Source organism: Rhinolophus sinicus, linkage group LG02 (genome assembly GCF_036562045.2).
Source record: "Rhinolophus sinicus isolate RSC01 linkage group LG02, ASM3656204v1, whole genome shotgun sequence".
In the NCBI taxonomy this organism is placed as follows: domain Eukaryota; kingdom Metazoa; phylum Chordata; class Mammalia; order Chiroptera; family Rhinolophidae; genus Rhinolophus; species Rhinolophus sinicus.
In genome coordinates this window covers 31,860,503-31,877,342 of record NC_133752.1, presented here as the reverse complement: position 1 = coordinate 31,877,342, position 16,840 = coordinate 31,860,503, and the positions used below count along the sequence as shown (strand labels likewise).

The 16,840-nt window shown below is 36.5% G+C and overlaps 1 protein-coding gene and 1 non-coding gene across 7 annotated transcripts in view; both read left to right on the top strand.

Annotated features, from left to right (window-relative positions):
- Window positions 1–12,928, top strand: part of GSTCD (glutathione S-transferase C-terminal domain containing) — a 111,837-nt gene extending 98,909 nt beyond the window's left edge. For all 6 annotated transcript variants that reach the window (XM_019738934.2, XM_074322794.1, XM_074322789.1 and 3 more), the window contains 4 exons: window positions 2,628–2,761; window positions 4,679–4,709; window positions 8,074–8,143; window positions 11,166–12,928. In XM_019738934.2, the coding sequence (XP_019594493.2) occupies window positions 2,628–2,761; window positions 4,679–4,709; window positions 8,074–8,143; window positions 11,166–11,302 (372 nt within the window). In that variant the 3' untranslated portion in view covers window positions 11,303–12,928. The remainder of the gene's footprint in view (window positions 1–2,627; window positions 2,762–4,678; window positions 4,710–8,073; window positions 8,144–11,165) is intronic.
- A 925-nt stretch (window positions 12,929–13,853) lies between these two features.
- LOC141570220 (U6 spliceosomal RNA) lies at window positions 13,854–13,960 on the top strand. Its single transcript, XR_012494231.1, has one exon. It is a non-coding gene; the product is annotated as a U6 spliceosomal RNA (small nuclear RNA).
- The last annotated feature ends 2,880 nt before the right edge of the window (window positions 13,961–16,840 follow it).

Below are 16,840 nucleotides of genomic sequence, written 5' to 3'. Positions count from 1 at the left end.
CTTCTTAAAAAGTCCACCTTTTACCCCATGGTTGGGAATGCCACCTTTGTTGTATGCTAAATTCCCATAATCACATGCTTCCCTTGATCTATATCTCTCTTCATTATTTGCCTGTTATTTCTGACCTGCATCTGATGACAATGTTAATTAAGAGCATGTGATGCAAAACCTTTTAGACCTAAAATCCATCATGTAAATAGGTCTTAGATTTAGTTGTTTTGTTTAAATGATGGAAATAAACTCACTCTATTGCATGTATCAAAGGGAATGTGAACCTGAGTAAAGAGAGATTTATAGAAGTAAATTGTCTGAACCTTTCTTTAAGAGCCTTAAGAGGGTTTTGTGGGGAAGCAGCCTGATGTAATTAATGCAAGGGGTCAGGATCCTGCCCCTCAAGAGCTGCTTTGATGTGGGCACTTTCTTAATTTCCCGGAGCCTTGGTTTCCTTACTTCTGAAGTGGAGATAATAAAAATTGTCAGAGCTCTTGTGAGCATAGGAAGGTTCGCGTGCAATCACCCAGCGCAGTGTCAGCACGTAAAGGGCCCTCAGTGATGATTGGTTCTCTTCTCTCTACCCCCAGGGGAAAATGCATCCATTATTTTTACTATGAGGTTTCCTCTAGCTACTCATGAAAATAAGAACTAGCCTGATTTTCTCTCTGCAAAGGTGATTAAATAGCAGGGGCAGGTAAGAAATCAAGGTTTCTTACTCTCCCGATTACCCTGTAGTTGGGGCTGCCTTCACCGGATGGCAACCTTCCTAGGCATTATTTTCCAAGTAAAACAGGAAGGTGTGTTGGCAGGAACCATAGGGATTGTTGACATATATGTATAGCAGGTCCTCAAATAACTCATTTTGTTCAATGTCGTTTTGTTATAACGTTAATGAGAAAAAGAGAGATTCCCGGCTGGGACCACTGTCTGTGTGGAGTTTGCATGTTCTCCCCATGTCTGCATAGGTTTTTCTCTGGGTCCTCCAGTTTCCTCCCACATCCCCCAAATGTGCACGTGAGGTGAACTGGTGTGTCTGCATTGTCCCCATGTGAGTGAGCGTGGGTGTGGGTGTGAGTGGCCCTCTGATGGAAGGGCGGCTTGTCCAGGGTTAGTCCTGCCTTGTGCCCTGAGCCGCTGGGCAGACTTAGGACACCTGTGACCCTGAACTGGAATAAGCAGATTGGAAAAGAATGATCTTACTTGTTATTCATCTTTCTTGTATGTATAGCTCACATGTATTTCAATACATGTTTAATATTAAAAGTGCTTTGAGACTTTTTTTTTTTAGAAGTTTGGTGGTTTTGGTGACCAGACATATACCATAGGAACTTAATTCTTGTTTATATAAATTAGCCTATGGTAACAATTGGTTTTGTTATATGCTGTTTCGCTTCAAGCCACAGTCTCCAAGAATCTAACAACAACATTAAACAAGGACTTACTGTAGCTGATGTAAGCCTGGAAGGAGAGGCGAATTCAGGAGAAAGGCTGAGAACGGAGATCTTGCTTTTCTCTTTCCAATACAGCATTGTTTTGAGTTTTCCAGTTCAAAAAGGGAATCTGGCTTATAGTACTCCACATCCAGTAGTTTCCAGAAAAATCGTCTCTCATTCTGAAAGCCCCTTGCTACCCTGAAGTTGAGAAATCTGTCCCTAGAAAGAACAATTATAATCCAATACAATTTGCCTCTGTCTAGAATGAAATGGAGATCTGAGCATTTTTCTGACAAAATGTTTCGTCTTTCAAGATCCCCACATCTGATTTTCTTTCATAGACTCCAATTTCACTTTATTAGCCTAATAATTTGCACAATTGCCTACTTTATATTGTAATACAATATAGATATATTTAAGAAATTTGTTTGAAAACATTTTAAAATCACTTTAGTTATTTTTCTTTTCGTGAATTACTGAAGCCCTAATCATGACTCTAGTTTCTAATTTCTTTTTCTTTTTTAAATAAACCCATTGAAAGTAGTTCATGCAATTCATCATTCAATGTTAGGAATTGGTGTATGAATATGAAAATTTGCTACATAAATATGATTTGACAGTTTTTATACAACCTTGATTTGATTATGTTCATACCACATTTGAAAAAGTGTTTTTAAATACATTTTCATTTAATCTTTGCATCAGCATTGTGATATGTCATCTTAACTACAGTATATAGTTTAGGAGAGTAAGGCCGAAAGAAATTAAAATTTAGGTGACCCAGGATCACACAGTCAACTGGAGTTCTAGACCAGAAATTCTGATTTTAATCTAGTATTCTTGCTACAATGCTACAACTGAACTAAATGCATTATCAGCAAGAGCAGTAGTTTAGATATGCATGCATATTAAATTTTCCATATCTCACATCACATCAAATTTTTTGTTGAATGAATCTTATGCTTCATTTGCAGTGTTCTATTTGTAATCTTTCAACCTTGCTTAATTTTCTTAATGTGAATAGTTAACTAGTCCTTTGGTATGTCCAAATGAGAACTGTTATGTAATAATATTCTGGTAACTTGATACCTCTTGAGGATCAGTCCTCACAAAAAGTATTTAAAAAAAGAAAAGAAAAAAGGCACAGAAGTGGCACTGTTAGGAAAGAACTTAGTGCTAAGGTCTGCTTTTGTTTTCCAGGTGGCGTTGCATGCTTGTGGAGTGGCAACAGACATGGTGATTGAGCACTGCATCAAAACACGGGCATCCTTTGTCACATGCCCTTGCTGTTATGGCTTCATTCAGAACACCTCAAAGTTTAATTTTCCAAAAAGGTGAAATTTAGTGCTCTGCCTAAGGCACCAATGTGGGAGTTAGACCAATGCACAAAACTTGTTTAATATACAGTTGCAATGAGATTTCAGTTTTGAGTTCATTCTCTTTTTCTACAATGGCAAGTATTGTTTATAAGTTACTTAAGGAAGAGAGGATCTCCTCTATGTCTGCCCTCGATTTTTCTCTTGGATCCAGCTCTTGCTGAAACTTAGAAGCAAGTCTGTCTAAGAGTCAGCCGACTAAAAGACAGACAGCTTCAGCACCTCTAAGTGTACTTCTAAATGGACGTCATCATCTAACAGGGACTCCAGAGTGTAGTGGTGAAGTGCTTAAGGACCGGGAAGTATTTCTCCTGGGTACAAATATTGGCTCCTCATGCTTTTATAAGTTGTTTCACCTCGAGCAATTCACTTGAACTCTTTTTGCCTACATTTTCTCATCTACAAAATGGAGGTTATAATAGTAAATTACCTCAAGGTTTTTGTGAGAATTGAAGGATACATATGTAAAGCACTTAGGAGCAACATAGAGTTAAGCACTCAATAAGTGTGATCTGTTACAGTAGTAGCAATACTATTTTTAAATACTGCCCATGGGTGGTGATGATGAATCTGCAAGCTCGCAGCCATTTTTACAGTCCTTCTTATCTCACATAGAAGAGGGAGACATTTTAATTCTCATCACTTCAACTCAGCCTACTGGAGGGCCAGTCTCTTGGTGTTTATGACATTTCATTCTGAGTCATAGTTACTGAGAACCATGCTGATCATTTTAATTGTAGACTAGATTAAATATGTTAGTTTTGGAAAGTCTGTCCTATAATGTGTCAAAAAAAAAACACTTCTTAATCATTTGCATCATTACTTTTAAGAAAACTTAGAAAGTTTCCATTAGAATTTATAGTTTCTATCTAAGTAATTTGAAGTTAAAAGTACAAATGATAGCCTTCCTATTCTTTTTCTTTCATTGTTTTGTTCTTTATTATAATTTGCAACTAGGTGAGAGAGAACCAAAGGAATTATGGAGAAGCAAATAAATAAATAAATAAAATGTAATCTGAGGTTTATTCAATAGTTGAAATTTTATTTTATTCTTAATCTATTTAGATAAAATGTATATTTTATAACCCACCAAGTAATTTGTAAGTCTAGCACTTACAGAACGCTAATTTGAGTTGTTCAGCCTACAGTCTCACTTAGCTGATCTTAAAATCTCAATTTAGTGTCTGTCGACTTTTTCACATCTCTGTAGATGTACGGACATTTGCCCTCTTTGTCATTGGAGGACCACTCCGGGGTCATTATTTCCCTTCCCTAGTCACCCCAGGGCAATGTGTCAGACAGCTAGGGACAGCCTCTCTGCCCCAGAGCCTGCTCCCATTATGCAAACTAGCCGGTCGGGGTCTTGTGCAACTGCCTTGCCATTCCTTCCCAGGGAATGTGTAATAAAGGCTCTTGACTGTTGTACCTCACTCCTTCTTCCGCCTGACCAAGCCTGGTGCTTCCCCATGTGGCACTGCATGGCGTGGCATTCCACCTCGTCTGGGGAACTGTGAGTCAAACTATCTTTTTATCTGTCTCCTAATCAGTTGGCCTCACCACACCTGAATAACAATAAAACCTACATTTTAAAATAGACTGAATCTGTGTGCACCGATGTGGGGAAGAGAAAGAAAAAAATGGTTGTGCTTCTGACAGTGTAAACAATCTTTGAAAGAAATTCTTTAAAATGAATTACATATTGATGGTATGCTTTTGTCTTTTTATAAACACATTTCAAACTGGTATAGTTTTTAGTTCATACTCTGCAGATAAAATACATATTTTCATGTATAATTGAGTTTCTTTAAGACTATTTCTACTCTTAATCTTTGGTATTTAAAATGATGACTAATTCCTTTTTCTTTTTTATTTCAGTGAACAATTTAAGAAAACTTTATCATACAAGGTAACCTTAAAAAGTTCTATATATTTTCCTAATATACATCTTATCTCTTTATATTTTTTCCTCCTAAATTTCTAAAGGAGTATACAATCCATAGTTATATTTGAATTACTTATGAATATCTAATGTGGATTTTTCTTTTTTGGAAATCAAGATTAATCTTTAAGTAGTTGACAAGATTTTGAGGAGAGTCTGAGAGTTTACCCTACTTGCGTGCTAACTAATTGGCCTACCACAGTTTCATGGATGCTGATAGAAGACAAGAGACTCGTGAGTCAGAGACAAACACAGCTATCACTGACAGCAATAGAAGTAAACAATCATTTTTGCCCAATTTGAGTCCAATTCCTAAAGGACAGCGCAGAAAGAGCCTGGTGACATCTACATACATAGTGAGTTTCATTACAGGAGAGGAAACCTGAGCTTAGGAAACCCAAATGCTTTAAGATTTAATCTTTAAGTAAGTATGCCTTCCCTTTGCTCCAGAGGGGAGACACTGTATAGTTTCCAAGGTTGTTCACTATACAAATGTCTTGGAAAAGATAAACTGGAACAGAGGCAAATTTTTCTGTTAAAGGAAAGATAGTAAATATTTTAGGCTTCTCTGGCCACTTCCGAATCTCCCACATATTCTGCATTGTCCGTGTCATTGTTGTTGGTTTACAACCATTTAAAAATGTAAAAAAAAAAAAAAAAAAAAAAAAAGCATTCTTAACTTTTGAGCCATACAAAAATAGGACAAATAGGACATAGGCGGGATTTGGCCTCTGGGCCATAGTTTGCCAACCCTCTGATCTGAAACAAACGCAGTGTTTCTGCCCATCAACATGAAGAAATACAAGAGGCTCACAGAGAATTGTCTCTTCCCAGTAGTCAGAACACTGCATTGTTTGGGTCACTAACTAACTTGAGCCAAACAGTTTCCAGCTTTCTGACCATCACTATTAACAATTGAGCAAGAACGTGACTTAATGCAATCTAAGAAATGATAATATTTGAGAGAAATGCATAAATAATCGTATTAAAAGTAGATAAATTAGTTTGGATTTTTAGTTCAGTTAATTCCACTTCTTGTACCGACTCACTAAAAATATACAGTCTCATTTTATAAGCCAGCCCGTCTTCTAGGAATTTTACCTTCTTCTTCTAACAGTGAAATAGTGAGTTACAGTGACCTAAAAATGTTCATTTCTACCACTTTGGCACCTATGTTTCCTTCACCTCTATGTCTTGAAATAAATGCCCACCTTCAACTCTATCTCCCAGCCCACCTCTCCGCCATCCCCACCCCCACCTCTACCCATCCACCTACTGTACAGACAGACACCTATGGAGAAGAGAGTGCAGTGTTCATGCTTTCATGTAAAACCAGAACTTTTCTCATCTTTGCCTAGTGGGTGTAAAGTTTTCACATCCTAGGGAACTACAAGGTTTTGGGGGAAACATTAGGATGTCAGTAACTTCATTTTCATAAGATTCAAGACAGCTCACCTTTCTCTTGCCAGGTCCTGCCAATAAAATAGAAAATGAATGGAAAACTCAAAATAAAAAACTAGAACCTTGTTTAATCTCTCCTTGAGTGATGCTAAATAAATCAAACTCTGACAGCAGGTATAGAAAAAAACCTACAGTGGTGAAGAGATCGAGGGCCACAGTCTCATGGCCTAGAAAAGAATGAAGTATCTCTAGAGTGGAAAGAGATGTGGTACCCAGTCTCTGCCAGAGAGCAGAAAACTCTCAGTTCCTCTTTATCTCCTCTTTCTCCCACACCCCAAAAGCTGCTTGGCCACCAGCCCTTCTGAGGGTCCCAGGTGTAAATGCTCTACAGAGAAATCTTCTTGGATACTGTGGCAAGTGTTTCCTAACTTAACCCGGGTGGGTGGGTTGGCAGGCAGAATACATGGATTTAGTGCCCAAATATCTTGAGAGTCACTTTGGAAGTGTTTTTCTCCACAGTTCAATTTAGCTGGCAAACCTTTACTGAGTACCTACTGTGTGCCTTCTCCTTTCAGAATGTAACTTCTACTGGGGAGAGCACATGCACAAATAATTCCAATAAAATGTGATGGGACTTACCAGGACAAGAGAAATGAACCTCATGTGAGGTTGTGATCATCTCAGCATTACCTATATTTAAAGTAAATCTTAATTTTCAAACACCCTGAGGACAAAGGGCATGCTTTTTCTTGCCTTTTCTTCATATTATATACTTCCAAATTCTTCTGTCCCTTTGTTGATACCAATTTATGGGAGCGTAATAAAAGTTACTCATGCGAACCATTTTATTAGTACCCTGCACATTGCCACTAAATTTTATAGTGAAGCATTACAGTGTTTTTTTTCTTTAATGCATAAAAGTTGAGACATGGTAACCCTTCAAAAAGAACTAACATCGCACAATCATTTCAATTACCTTAATAAAAAATGGAGGCCACAAGTGGAATGCACAAAAGACCAAGGAGACAAATGATGAATCTGAGTCCAACCCGTTGGCTAAGCTGACAGGTGAGATCATTTACACACTTGGAAAGTGCAGCTGTCCTGAATGAACAGTTGTCATGGGAGCACTGCTGTCATCTTGACTGCAACTAATCACTCACCTTTGGCGACTTGCAGATTTGAGAGTGCTGTGCAGTCTCATCAGCTCTCATCCCTTTAAAGCCTTGTTCTTTTTTCGTTAATGCAATCTTTTCTAAAATGGTTAAGCAGAAGCAATACTGTCCCTCCCATTTCTTCAGCTCCTCTTAAAGCAGAAATGATACCTTCTGCAGCCTTTTGGAGGGAGAGGTGAGTGAGTGAGTGAGCCAGCCTCCTCTCCTCTAAAGGGCCTGCATGAAGGGAAGAGTCAGGAAAAGCAGAGGAGAAGCCAGCACCGCGCTGGGTTCTGGAGAACTACAGCAGCCACAAATAGTGGTCCTCCACAGTACTTCCTTTCCCACTGGCAATAGAAAGAGAAGCCACTTAGAATGCTTTCTTAGGGCTACGTTCCCTGAGATTCAAATTGTATTAAAGGATAAATATAAATGAATTTTAGGTCTTTTAGTCTTAACATATTATGATGACAAACTGTAACCATATTTTGGCTAAAAGTAACTGTTAAATTGCCCTGAGACTCTTCAGTGTATCTGTTCTTAAGAACTAGATCGGCAGTCTGCTTGAAGGGAAAGAAATCACTGAGCACCATTTTCTGAAAATGTGCTTCTTTCAAAAGTACGATGTGTGCAGCACTTGATTCAATTAAACAATGCAGAACTCCAGAAAAATGAGGTAGTTTTTTTTTGGGGGGGGGTTGTTTTGTCTTTTTGTTTTTTACAATTTTGAAGCAGAAGATTAAAATAAACCCACATTCTATTGCTTATTCTTTTAGGAACACATGATTCTGTGCAGATTTGCAGATCAGACAGCTGTCCAGCTTCCACCCGAACGAAGGCTTATAGGTATGTGTTTCGCAGCAGCTGTTGAGTAGATTATGTACAAGATGCCTAGGAGTGAATGGACCAACTCTGTATGGGGAAAACTGGTTCATTTATCAACAAGAAACTCAAGTTTATTTTTCCCAGAAAACTTAATCCATATTGAAAAGGGATAACAACATTTTATCCCATGTTTGGTAACATGGATACTTTTAAATACATTTGCAGTGTTTGTGCACTGAGTAGAGTTATTATGTTAGATCCCTTGCTTACTGTTATGAAGAAACTGAAGGATCTATCAGAAGCCACATAACAAAATAACAAAGATGGAAAAAGCAACTATGCATGCCAAAATTGATGCATTAAAAATGTATAAACAAGGAGATAATGTTTTCTTTCTTGGAAAAAAGATTATACTTGTATATTATTAATCATAGACCAATATATTCGACATGTATAATATTAAACATTACCTGAAGTGGAAGACCTACAATAACATTTCAAGTTTAAACAATGAATTTATCCAAGACTTTGCTTTAGAAAAAGAAATCACATTTAGAAGCATAATAGCAGCTAACAGTGATTGCACATTTAAGCACTGAGCTAAGTGCCCTCCACCCCATTATCTCAGTAAATTCTTCTGAAAATACTTATGGAGTATGTACATACTATTATTTAAACTTTATAGGTGAGAGAATGGGGACAAAGCTTGCCCAGAGTCCTTTAGCTGCTAGATGATGGAGCTACTCTATAAACCCAAATTATTTGATTGTAGATATCAAGCTCTTATCCATGTTTGCAATGCCCCCCAGTGATGGTGTCACATCACTGGAAAGCTAGGTTCCAAAATTAGTGCTTAAAATGATTGAGTGGAGTCAAAACTAGTCTTAAAAATTATTTAGAAAAGCCCCACATTGGAGACCATCGTGGGCTGGAAAACAGATTGCTGTATCTTTGGCTGAGCACCAGATGTAGTCATTAGCTTGCATTCAAGGATCATGTTATATGAGAAATAGTTATCTCTAAACTCTAAAATCAAAGTCAGCATAGCAAGATACTCACAGTTGGAGAGGCATTTGAGATCTGAGGCTGAAGAAACAAGTGATTTCCTTCTCTTTCTCACACTCTGGAGCATAAACATGGAAAAAGCTTGCCCTTTCCTGCCTGTATCCTCTTTTTCAGTCTCTTTCCCTCTTCCTCCTCCTTTTCCATTCCCAACGCTTTGAGTTAGTTGAATGTATAGTTCTTTAAATATATATATATATATATATATATATATATATATATATATATATATATATATATATATGAGAGAGAGAGAGAGAGAGGTATCATTTACATATATACATCAAATTACATTTGATAAAACTCCACTAGACTCAGAGAAGACATAATTGGTGTGGTGGATTGGGCTGTACCTGGTTGATGTTTTAGGTATTAAACCAGGAGGGAGTAACTGGAACGGAAGCTGCTAGTTGAGAAGGAGGAGCATTTGGCACGGTCACTGGTGTGAAGAGAGGGAAAGCCAGGTTCAATTTCAAAGACTCCATCAAATGTCTACATCTATACTTTGCATAGGTTATACTTTTGTTTTGTGAACATTTTAGGAATCTTCCCAGGTCCCAAAAGGTAGACTGCCAACAACTGGATTTCAATTGTAAAGACATTTCTTCAACATGTGAAAACATGTGATTCTTCTACGTAATGGAAAAGGAAAATTTAACTGGACTGGGATCAAAGCCAAGGGTAAATGAGCTGCACTGTAAGCCCAGGGTGGGTACTGAAGGAATGTAGAACATCTCATCTGACAGAGAGTGTTTCATTTTACATTGAGAAGTACATGGGGTAGGAGAGACATTTACAGATGTCTTAAAGGAAGAACGATATTTTAAGGGAAAAAAGAATGTTAGCCATACGTCTGTTGATGACTAGGGAGTGAGTTAGCCTAAATGGAATTCTAGACATCTCTTTTTATATCATCTCTAACACAGTTCATACTTTTGGGCATGAGCCTTTTAAGGAAAATAGATGAAATGTTTTAAATCTGAATCTCTCATTGCCAATTCTTACCTACTGATTTCACCTTCCACTGTTTTTTTTTTTTCTGTGAGGATTCTTCTGTCTTCTACAGAAGAGCTTTTCTATTTTCAGTTTTCTATCTTCACTTCTGAAGCTGTTTTAGTTTAACAGTTTCTGCTGTCATTTTAATAAATCACTTAGAAATAACATTTCAGCATTATTATAATTATTGAGGAAAACATGGAATGAAGTTCTGTAGAGTCAGTAACCTTTCCAGGAGGATGAAGATATTTATATATTGAATTAAAGAACTTGAAAGTGTAAAAGCCACAGCTTTGAATATATTCAACCCCAAATCATTTCTTTCCTGAACTGCTGTTGAAAACAAGTTTGCATTTGCCAAAGGAACACAAATTGCCAGTCAGTTTTCCTCTTTTGTTTTCAAAGATTACAAAGAAAATTGAACACCACTATTTCATATGGGTACAGAAGCTCGGATAATTAAGATTATATTACAGTCAACATTATACATCCACCAGAAATAATCAGTACCCAACTGAGAGTTTTCTTAAATAGTTTCTATTTCCCATTTATTCATTGTCCTAAAAACCCCAAGTGCAAAATGTAACATTCTTTCCGATGTCCTTTTGCTTGCATGTCACTTTAGATATTCTTAAAGACAGATATTATTTGTTTTCATAGGGAGAAATAATTTTCACATGGATTTTTAACCAAAGTGGAAAATAGAATAGCTAGTTTTTATTTGAGATTTATTTATAAATTCATTTTAGAAGGTTAACATTTTTAAAATTATTAGCAGAAATAGATCTGTGCAATAATGTATATTTGTCATTGTCTTCTCTGCATACTGATCAAGAATTAAATGGAAAGAGACTAAACAGGACTTGGGGGCAAACAGCATTCTCCATAGACTTACGGATTTTGTCACTATATGGAGTCCGGTGAACAAACTCAAATGGCGCTCTCAGCTGGAGAGCGTCTCATGATACCATTCACTGTATTTCAGGAAAACAGTGCATGTGCCTGGTGGACCTGGACCGAGCCAGAGCTGCAGGAGAACGTGGCTACTCCGCTCAAGTGATATCCATGGAGCCAGAGAGCTGCTCTCCCAAAAATAACATGATTGTGGGAGTTCCCACTTAGAACAAGATATTCACGTTTGATGTTTTGCCATCCGTCTTCACGATGAAAGCCCAGTGGCATTCAGGAGGTTCTTGGCATAACTCGCAAGCAGCATTAGCCATCTTGAACCTATTGTGCTCAGGAAGGAAAGCAGCAGGAAAATCTTTGAAGAAAGGCTGCCTGCAAAGCGTCACAAATGCTCTTATAATGTGTGATTAAAAGACCACTGGTTTTCATAGCGAGGATCCCCTGAAGTCTTGGTTGCCAGCAGAATAATGGTCGCTAATGGAGGTTCCGTCACTGGAATTACAATTTCCTTCTCAGTTCACAGCTTTTGTGATGTGGCAATGTGGTGTTCAATTCAAAACAATGTACTTGCAGGCTTTATAACCATTTTAGATATTAAAGAAGAAACTCCAAGGTAGCTTCGGGGGGATTTGTTTGTTTGTTTTTTATATTTCTAACAACTGTACTTTTTCTACATTTTTTTTTTAATCTAGGTAATTATAGTGTGGTTAAATTTTTAAGCTGGGGTGAGTTGGACTTGCATATCATTACATATACTTAATTTAAATATATTATTATAAATTACCCAATGAGATTATCGCTGGTTCAAACATTTTATATGAAGACACTATAAAATAATTGCAATGAATTTCCCATTATGAGAACATATAATGTGGACATAAGTTCTAACTCATCAGTAAATACACTGATTAATTCATTCAAGTCTATAAATAAAAATAATTATTGGGGATCCATTCTTTTTAAGACTCTGGCCTAGATTCTTATAAGGATACAAAGATAAGTTGCAAGAGATACAACATTTTGCCTAAGAAAGTAAATGACCTAGAAGAGAAAGATTAATGAATTAGTTAAGTTCTTTATATATACGTGGTCACAGGATTTGTTTTTTCAGATATTAATCATATATTTTTTTTTATTTCTTGGTAAAACATATTGAGTATAAATTATAAATTGGAGGTGGTAGGAGCACAGAGTATAGAAGCGTATTTGAATAGCTCTCTCTACCCAAATTCTTATTCCACCAGCCGAAGTTTTTAAAGACAGATGGTATGTCCTTTCTCACATGCTGCTAATTATTTAATTTTTGCATGTCCTAGGTTATTCCATTTGAGATAAGATTTATTTCATCAATTTTGATGTTTCCAACCCAGCATGACACATACCATGAGAAGAAAGGACTTTAAGAAATAACTCTTTCATCTCTGTGGATAAAAATACAGGAATACTATATGAATTGAGGGGAGGGCACTGAACTCGTGTTTTCTGGGACAATATTTGAGAAAAGAATTAATCATCAGTCCTGAGTATTTTAGTCATTTGAACCTATAAACATGCCATGCTCTTTTAACCTGGGCTTTCTTATTTTAATTGAGGTATAATTTACAGACAATAAAATAACAGATGTTAAGTGTTTAGTTTCAGAAGTTTTGACAACTGTATACACCCATGCAACCACCAGCAGAAATAAGATATAGACTATTTCCATTAGCGTAGAAAGTCCTCTCATGGCCCTTTAAGTTCAATATCCCCCATCCCAAAGGCAACCACTCTGATTTTTATCACCCTACATTTGTTTTGCCTATTTTTGTCCTTTAAATAAATCAAGTAATTTTGTATGTAGTCTTTTGTGTCTGGCTTCTTTTGCTTCAGAGTATTTTTTGAGAAATAGTCACGTCATTATGTGCATCAATCATTTCTTCTTATTCCTACATAATATTCCATTGTATAAATGTATCAAAATGTGTTTATCCGTTCTCCTATTGGTATTTATTTGGATTGTTCTCACTTTGAGAATATTATGAATAAAGCCTATGAATATTCTTGTACAAGTGTTTTTGTGAATATATATGTTTTCATTTCTCTTGACTAAATAAATACCTAGTAGTAGAATTGCTGGGTCATTGAATAAATGCATGTCAGTTGCCAAACAATTTTTCAAAGTGATTGTACTATTTTATATTCCCAGCAGCAACATATGAAAGTTCTAGTTCTCCATTCCCTCACCAACATTTGCTATTTATTGTCAGTCCTTTTTATTTTAACCATTCTGTTGGATGTGACATGGTGTCTCATTGTGGTTTTAATTTTCATTTCTCTGATGACTACTAATGTTACTCATCATTTATAAAGTGTCTTTTCAAGTCTTTTGCTCATTTTTAAAATTACTAGGTCAATTGGGGTTTTTATTGTTGATTTACAAGAGTTCTTTACATATTCAGGGTATGAGTCCTTTAACAGATATATGTATTGAGAATATTTTTCTCAGTCTGTGGCTTACCCACTCATGTTCATACTGAATGTTTTAATTTTCATAAAGCCTAATTTATATCTTTTTTATGGCTAATATTTTATATGTCCTCTCTAATAAATCTTTATCTACCCTAAGGTTATGAAGATTCTTCTACAATTTCTTATAGATACTTTATGGTTCTAGCTTTTTACATTTAAGTCTATGATTTATCTGAAATCAATATTCACATATAGAGGTAAGTAGGTTTTGAGGAATATACAGTTTGGCACCATTTGTTTAAAAACTTTCCTTCTCATGCTCACTTCGGCAGCACGTATACTAAAATTAGAATGATACAGAGAAGATGAGTATGGCCCCTGCACAAGGATGACACGCGAATTCATAAAGCATTCCATATTTAAAAAACAAATGATCTCACTTATATGTGGAATCTAAAGAAAAGAATAAGTGAATGAACTAATCAGAAACAGTTTTGGAGACATAGAGGAAAAACTGAGGGTTGCTAGATGGGAGGGTAGTGTGGATAAGGGGGAAGGTGAAAGGATTAGAAAGCACAGTCGGTAACCACAAGATGGCCACGTGGTTTTGAAAATTAATTTGGGGAATGTAACCAATAATGTTGTAAAGATGTTGTAGGGTATCCAATGGACACTTGTCCCATTTGGGAGACCACCTCCGGGATGATGTAGATGCCTGATCACTGCACTGTACACCTGAAGCTGAAGCTGAACAATAATGTAAAGTACAATTTTATATTATATATATATATATGTATATATATGTATGTATATGCTTACGAGAAGCGGAGTACAGCATTAGGAATAGAGACAGTGGAAATGTAATGGCTCTGTGTGATGTCAGAGGGATAGTGGATGGGGGGAGGGGGGTTCACACAGTGTGAGAGATATAAATGATAAACATCTAAGTATTACTTTGTCTTGTGCACCTGAAACTAATTAAAAAAATGAGACTATAAAAAGCAATAAATAAATAAATGAAATGAAAACTTTCCTTCTCCCTATTGGATTGGGTTGGCACCAAGGTTGAAAATCATTTGGTATTTATGTATGAGTCTACTTCTGAATTCTCTAGTCTGTTCCATTAATCTATTTATTTGATTACTGTAGCTGTATAGTAAATTTTAAAATTAGGTAGTTTGTCTTCCAATTTCATTTTATTATTATTTGATAGTTTTGATGTTATCACCTTGAGTTTTTTACATGGTGTCTCCACTACCCAGAATAGTCTCCTCTTACCCCTTCCACTAACTTAATCTCATTCAATCTTCTGTCTTAGACTTGCCCTCCTATGGGAAGCCTTTCCTATCTTCCTTGGAGTTAGTGCCTGTTATACAATGTGCACCTTCCAGAGGACCCTTTTGCATCCTCCCCAAGTGACTCAAAACACCAACCCCTGCCCCTTCAAAAATAAGTCCATACGATGAATATGGAGAATAAAAAAGGAAGTGACTCCACTGTTCTCCCATTCTTGTTCTCAGGCATGAAATTCTCCAGTGGTGATGGCTCTTGTGAGCCATCGATATGTGTGTGAATGATTGCTCTTGCATCATGATGTTTCTGTGTAAACCCTTGCCAAGGCTCCGTCTCAGCCAGGACAAATAAAAGGTGTTGGATTCAGGCATCAGAAAGTTTGTGAAGACAACAATCCCAGCAAATGACCTGGTCTCACCCCTGTCCTTGTCCATCAAAAGCAAAGCTGCTCCTCACTGATCTTTCTTCCCCCCAGTTGTAATATTAGAAGCCAGAGCTTATCTTTCATTGAGTTTTTAGTCTAGGGTATAATTATTAATAACTAAATAACTTTATCTTGTTTAGGGAGACAAATTTCAGTCATATGAGAAATCAAAATACTTTCAGAGTCCATAAGCAAAATAACATGTGAATAACAATAATTAAACATTTCATCTCATTCTCAAGATTTTGGCTACAGGTGTTGCCCACTCCATGGTTCAAGAAATTTCCGTTAATAGCATTTTGACATACTGACACCTGTTTCCCTATTGACTTTCATAATAAAATTAGAGGTTTGTTCCTGTGGAATTGATATAATGAAATAATAAAGAAAGCAATACATATTTTTAAAAAACAGACTCTCAATGCAAAGTACTTAGAAGTTTCTAAATAGATTTTTTAAAATTATGCCAGAAATACATATCTGTTGAAGAAAAACTAGATGTGGCTAAACAAAAAGAGGAAAATAAAATAAGTCATTAATACTTTGTTGTATACCTTCCTAGACTTTGTTTTACATGCATACACACACACACACACACACACACACACACACTCACACACACATTTATTTAGCAAACACTAATATAGTTTTTAATATTTGCTAGGCACTATTATAACCCCTTCATAAATAATGACTCATTTAGCCTTTTTAAGCCATTCAATCCTGAGACCCTAAGAGCTAGAAGCCATTAATAATCCCATTTTATAGAAACTAAGGCCGATCTCACAGTAAGAACAGACTCAGATTTGAACTCAGCCAGTAATTGGTACAGCTCATATTCAAATCTAGGCTCCTTAGCATTGCTGTCAGGATTGGCTGGGATATGTTATTGTAACAAAATCTCTGCCTTTTGAAGTTCTACACAAGAAAGACATATTTTTTCACTCCTATATCCTGAGTTAGCTGTGACTTTTCCACATTGTCTTCACACCTGACCAGGCAGCCTCTGTCAGGAACAAAGCTGATCTCATGGGAAAGGAAAAATACGTATGACAAACTATTCTAGCTACAAAAAATTCTGCTCAGATGTGATATACTTCATGTTCCTGGATTTGTAGACTAAAGGAAATTACACAGCCCCTCCTGAGTTTAACAGAGTGGAGGGAGGTTGCAGATAATTGCAAACAATTATAAAATGTGCCAGCAGCAATGTAGTTAAAAGAGGAAGAAAGGGAAAAGAAGGAAGAAGAGGGCAGAAAGGAAAGGCCTGTCTCTTCCACTTTAGAAATAGAGACTGACTGCCATGCCATGGTGTAGAGCATTTTATTGGATCCATAAGAGAGGGAAGGCGTGTACCACAAGCATTTCCTACCATTGCTCTGTGGACTTTTCACACTTGTGGCAAGAAATTTTCCAGAAAAATAGTCAAAAGATTTTTTGTTGTTACTATAGAAGGTTGTAGAAACTTCTATTAAATGGAGTATCAAACTGCAAATTCTGCCTCCTATATTAAAGTACTTGATCTATAATGTCAAATATGCCTTTAGGAAGGGTATGAGTTTACAGTCAGGAATGTATGGTTATAT